This window comes from Bidens hawaiensis, unplaced genomic scaffold (genome assembly GCF_021521415.1).
Source record: "Bidens hawaiensis isolate Kalapana, Puna unplaced genomic scaffold, B.hawaiensis_p1.1 tig00419441_1, whole genome shotgun sequence".
In the NCBI taxonomy this organism is placed as follows: Eukaryota; Viridiplantae; Streptophyta; class Magnoliopsida; order Asterales; family Asteraceae; genus Bidens; species Bidens hawaiensis.
In genome coordinates, this window is record NW_027504862.1 from 22,007 (window position 1) to 28,006 (window position 6,000).

At 37.4% G+C, this 6,000-nt stretch overlaps 1 protein-coding gene across 2 annotated transcripts; it reads left to right on the forward strand.

Annotated features, from left to right (window-relative positions):
• Positions 1-734: 734 nt before the first annotated feature.
• On the forward strand, positions 735-3,064 carry LOC143608850 (uncharacterized protein At2g27730, mitochondrial-like). Of its 2 annotated transcripts, none has more exons than XM_077083776.1 (4): positions 735-805; positions 1,374-1,503; positions 2,385-2,423; positions 2,657-3,064. In XM_077083776.1, exons 2-4 carry the CDS (start codon positions 1,402-1,404, stop codon positions 2,870-2,872), a joined length of 357 nt encoding a protein of 118 aa, XP_076939891.1. In that variant the 5' UTR covers positions 735-805; positions 1,374-1,401; the 3' UTR covers positions 2,873-3,064. The 2 variants fall into 2 exon arrangements, with proteins under 2 accessions (XP_076939891.1, XP_076939892.1); XM_077083777.1 differs by having other exon boundaries at positions 788-801.
• Positions 3,065-6,000: the final 2,936 nt, after the last annotated feature.

Consider the following 6,000-nt stretch of genomic DNA (forward strand, 5'->3'; position numbering starts at 1 on the left):
TGTGTTTGGATCAGATTAACCGGGTACGAGTAAAATAAACTTGCCTAAATTAGAGGTGCACAAATTGGATTTTTCAAATACCCATTTTCGGGTATGGAACTGGGTTCGGGTATGACCCGGTATTAGAAAATCGGGTATTGGCAATAACCGGGCCGGGTTCGGGCATTGCCTCTAAAAACCATACCTTATGTATCAGGTTCGGGTCGGCTACCCTATTTCCGGGTATCGAAAAAACCCTATTTTTGGGTTTTTCCCTGGTATTTATCGGGTATAGATTGAATTTTTAAGGGGTTGCATTTTTCAGGGGTATTTTTCGGGTAATTTTGAGTATAGATTGAGTATTTGAAAAATCCGGTTTCGGGTATTGGAAAAACCGGCTCCGGGTTTAGAATTAGTTCCGATTTTCGGGTATTACCGGGTACAAATTGGGTCCGTTTTGGGTACGGATTTTGATACCAAAATGCATACCCTATTCATACCCTACAGATAGGGTCGGGTATTCAAAACCTGGGTATAAAAAAACCGATTCCGGGTTTATTTTCGGGTCGAGTTCCGGGTTCAAGGTTTTTTTTTCACCTCTAGCCTATATGAATAAAATATAAAGCGCATAAAGGATGCGTTTTACTTTGTATTTTATTTGCTACCAATTGGATTTTGGATGGTCCAGAAAATAAGCCCAAATATATTGTGGCCCAAAACAATTTCTATTCTCTTCAGTCTTCAAGTAGCTTCCTATATATTCCCAACAAATAATAATCAGAATTTATTAAAACCCAAAACCTCTTCATTCTGGATCTATCTATCTGTATCTATTTCCCAACAACAAATTTAAGCTTTAATTCATGTACGTAACTGTTTTACTTGTTCTATTCATTAATATTAATATTTTGACGATCGCCACAGATTCATCGCTTAATTTACCGTCTAATCGGTTAAATTTGTATGTGTGCTTCATTTTGTTCAATCCGTTTTGATTCCAACAGTTCTGTTACGAATTTGCTGATCATACGCCTGTAGTATAAGCTATTGAGCTGTTACGGTTTCTGTATAGCTGTGTTATTGTTGTTAGGTTAAGCATTTGAGGCAATCATTTGCATATAGTTATTACTGATTAATATAATACTGTAGTTAGGTCATGACGTCATTTAACATGAAATTGAAATTGGAGGATATGCTTGAATGTTAATATAATTCTTAGTTAGGATTATCATTTATGTTTTACTTGCACATTGGAGATTAAGAGCTAATCATTTTTAGGAATATCATGTGTGCTTTTGAATATTATGTTATTATGTGTGTTTTACCATTTTTATATTTGTTAAAAGACTTGATAAGTATATGACCTCTGATGGACTATGATAATCGTTTTGAAGTTTAAGGTGAAAGCAAGTAAAGATAACAATGGCAACAAGACAAGCATTCCGATATGTGCCGCGCAGGTTCTCGAGCAGTGGCAAAGTACTTAGCGAGGAGGAAAAGGCTGCAGAGAACGTCTACATCAAGGTAAATCATAAGAAAATTGTATCATATAACTTTGAACTAAGAAGTTAGAAGCTAACTGCTAAAGGAATTCCAAGATTCCCTGTGTGCAATATAGATTACTAAGTTTTACATGTTGCATACTTGCATTTTTATTTTTTCATAAAGAGTAGCTTTCAGTTAGTATTAAGCACGTGTTGCTCGCTATCATTTTGTTTGTGTATATAAAGAGTAGCTTGTATTCTTGTAGGTATATGATAAACGATTTCTTTGAACTTCTATATAGTACCCTTTTTGCTAGGCATATAGTGTGGACAAAATTGAAATTTCCTTAAAAATATCTTAAACCATTCGCTGTTTGGTTTTAAAAAAGGTTGAGGCGCTTTGAGCCGTTTTGGTCCCAAAAGCTAAGCTACGAGGCACGTGTCTATGCACAACCAAAGAAGTTGTATTTACAACTAGAAATTGCATCTCTCTCATTTGTTTTACATGTAAACCTATTTATCAAGTAAACCTTTTTTAAATATTTCCATCCTTTAGGTTGCTTTGACATATAAACCTTCTATAGATCCTAACTTTCACCAGTTTTGACCTTGAACTATACAAGGCACATGGCGCTCCTCTTGCCCTTGATGCAACCAAGATTTACTAGAACTAGAAACATTCATGAATAAAACTAATAGAAAAGTAAATTGATTGAAAGTATCATTTAGTAGGATGTTGTATATCACCGTCTATACACTTGCTCTATGTATGCTTTCTCATATTATGTCGGGTTTTTATCATCTTTTTTCTGTGCTTATGGCAACTGACTTTGTGCTTATTATCTTTGCTTGCACTGCACCAACTATAATATCATTATTGTTTTATTGATTTTTGATCTTTCCTTTTTCTTGAATCTGTAGAAAGTTGAGCAAGAGAAGTTGGCAAAGCTTGCACGCCAGGTTGCTATCCTCCAATGCATCTACTTTTTAAAATTTTAGAGGCGACTGTTTTGAAAATTGAGTGATATTTTCATAAAAGACAATGCTAAAATGCGTCAGACGGGTTAAACATGTCAACTCAAAGTGTATTTAAAATGCATATAATCTTTTAACCCACTTTATTTAAAATAATTAGATTATCAACTCAATGATGTTGATTTTGTAGCCATATTAACACATTAACGAATTTTCAGGGCCAAAAAGCTGAAGGTTCATCAGCAAGCTCAGGTGGTTCGGGTTCAGGTGCCGGTTCAGCAAGCGAGTCAACCGCATCAACTTCATCCGCAGCTGGAGTATCAACAGACAAGAACAAAAACTATGCGATAGTAGCTGGCGTGTTGGCTGGTCTTGGTGTTGTTGGATGGTACTACAAGTCAAAGGACAAGAAAACCGAGGACCTCCATGAATGAAGGGTTGTGTGAAATGAGAGATATTGGTATGTGAATTGTTTCTAAGTATCTCTTGATCTTCTGTGTTGGTTTAATATGAAAAATAAGAATCACCTGGTTTGTATGGTGCTGTATTGTTGACTTTGTTTCTGTCCTTATAGACCTGGATTTCTAGTACAAGAGCTAACTGAAACATGGTTTCGTTGTTTATAAGGTTTGTTTGTGTTGCATTACTTTCATGTTGATGTGGTTAAAAGCGGATGGGTTTAAGTGCCTTAACTATGTCAGTTGACGTATACAAAGTACCTATAAAGTATAAACAAAAAAATCTTAGGATAACCAAATTTGTTTTGCCCGCCTTAAAGTACAACTCTTTTGTACGTTCACCAACCCATAAATAATAGCTTAAACACATAGGCAAACGTATACTCTTAAGTCTTAAGGTTAAATATCTAAAAACGTTACGGAACACGAAAGATGAATGGATGATACACATAGTATAGTTAAAAAAACACCAAAAGTACCTCAAACTTTATTATTATTCGTATTGAACCCTCCAAAAAGCTTGAGATGGCCCTTTGGGTCACCCCATCTCCACGTCCACCACAAACACTACGCGGACTCTTGAGCCCTCACCCACACTTCCCATGAAGTAGTATAAGACTATAAGTTAATTGCCTTGTTTCCCTTTTATTGTATACTCAGTTATTGCTTCAGCAATCAAGGATTAATGGGTTGTTATCAGACGCAGTCTTTCGGTAGCCTTGCTTCCCCATAACTGACTCAAATTTCTTGTACCACTGTCTCGGTGCTTGCTTCAAGCCATAAAGACTTTTATGAAGTTTACAAACATAATCTTCTTTACCTTTAACCTGAAAACCTTCAGGTTGCTCCATATATATTTCTTTATCCAGATCACCATGAAGGAATGCTGTCTTGACATCCATTTGCTCAACCTCAAGATCAAGACTAGCAGCTAAACCAAGGATCACCCTGATGGAACTCATCTTCACAACTGGAGAAAAAATCTCATCAAAATCAGTACCCTCTCTCTGACTGAACCCTTTGACCACCAATCTTGCCTTGTACCTAGGCCGTGAGGTATGTTCTTCAGTCTTCAATTTGTAGACCCACCTGTTCTTCAAAGCTCTTTTGCCCTTAGGCAACTTCACCAACTCAAAGGTATTGTTCTCATACAAGGAATTCATCTCATCTTGTATGGCTTCAAACCACTCTCTTTTATGCTTATGTTCCATGGCCTCTATATAATACTCGGGTTCTCCCCCATCAGTGAGTAAGACATACTCACCAACCGAATAACGAGTCGAGGGTTGACGGTCTCTCGAAGACCGCCTGAGTGGGACAAATGCCGGCATATCTACTGGTAACTCGGGATGAATATCCTCATCCAACTCTACCTGCTCTTGATTATCAACATTATCGGTACCATGTTGTTTGTCATTTTGAATACCATCTTCGTGACGTGGCTCAGATTGCGGAGTAGGAATAGGTGATGACCGTCGTTTGAGTCCAAAAAACTAATTATTCTAAATAGTTAGAGCAAGTAGGGTATCGTATCACAAGGAGTATGTGATCAATGCAATTCGTGTACAGACTTAATATTATGAAGTAAATGGTTTTAGTGCTAATCACACAAGCAATTAAAGTGAGTTTATAGAACTAAGCAACGAACGAACAAGCGAGTTGTAAACAATTAACAAAACAAATCACACGCGGGAATTCAAGTAAGCAACCAAACAGTATCTCATGCAACCTAACAGATTGATTATCAACGGTTAACTGAAAACTGATCAACCAGACAAAACCTTAGACGTCAACAATTACTTTACACACGGCACTGGTTATCAAATAGTCCTTGCCAGTGTGACTCAGTTAAGGGTAATTGTACGTTTTATCGTATTCAATCTAACCAAACAGTTATATGACTAATTATTTAGCAACTGGTAACAGATCGTTCAGACCAACGTAAACCTAAACCAACCGAACTCACAGAAATACTAAATATCAATAATCATATATCAATAATCAATAACAAAACATAAGTATTCTTAATCATATGAGAAAAACTGTAAATGGTTACAAACTATACATCCCAGGTGCGATTCTAGGAGATTAGCCAAGCCTAGACATCATTGAATCTTCGATATGGATGATAGACATCATATGTAGGGTCTTGACACGAGCTAGGATAGTGGAAATCGCCTATAGGACTGCTGGAAATCGCCTCTTGGTCGTCAAAAACGAAGTTAGGGTTTTTTCTTGATGAAAGTGATGTTATAAGCCAAAATCCCGTCTGCACACCCGTCGCGATATGCGACGGGGCCTTCTGTGAGCCGATCGCGTACCGCGATTGACTGTTGGTCAACATATTTTAAACTTCCATCGCGGTACGCGATGGGGACCTCAGCAATCCCATCGCGTACCACGATGGGACACTGCTGCCACCAATCTTCGCTTCACTTCACCGTTTCGCGTGCTGGACATCCCGGGTCTTCATTCCGTGTCACAACAGGTCCATATTGAGTACTTTAAGGCCTGTGACCTGAAATCCAATAATACATGTATGAAGTATCGATAGTTCTAGAATAAACAGTTAAAACTAAATAATAAACGAACTAAAACATATACAAATTAACCGACCATCAATAGGATCCAAATCAAAGAGATCATCAATATACTGAGGAACTACCTGTGTCTTCTCAATATCTTTCAAACTCTCGTATTCCACAAACACAACATCAAGACTTCTAACAAGCTTCTTTGAAACCGGATCATATAGCCTGTATCCAAACTTATCTTGCCCATAACCAAGGAATATACACTACCAAGGAATATACACTATCTAGACTTCACATCAAGCTTTGATCTTTCATCTTTGGGAATATGCACAAATGCTTTGCATCCAAAGACCCGCAAATTACTATACGAAACATCTTTGCCACTCCAAACCCTGTCTGGAACATCATTATGCAAAGGAATACAAGGAGTAAGATTAATAACATGTACCGCTGTAAGTAAAGCTTCTCCCCAAAAAGAATTAGGCAACCCTGCATGTGAGAGTAAACACTTAAACCTTTCAACCAAGGTTCGGTTCATACGTTCTGCTAAACCATTCAACTGTGGTGTCT

Excerpts from the sequence above, each read along its gene's own strand:
- LOC143608850 (XM_077083776.1), top strand. The coding sequence starts at position 1,402 with ATGGCAACAAGACAAGCATTCCGATATGTGCCGCGCAGGTTCTCGAGC. Across the intron at positions 1,504-2,384 it reads CAGAGAACGTCTACATCAAG|AAAGTTGAGCAAGAGAAGTT; the intron begins GTAAATCATAAG and ends TTGAATCTGTAG. Across the intron at positions 2,424-2,656 it reads TGGCAAAGCTTGCACGCCAG|GGCCAAAAAGCTGAAGGTTC; the intron begins GTTGCTATCCTC and ends ACGAATTTTCAG.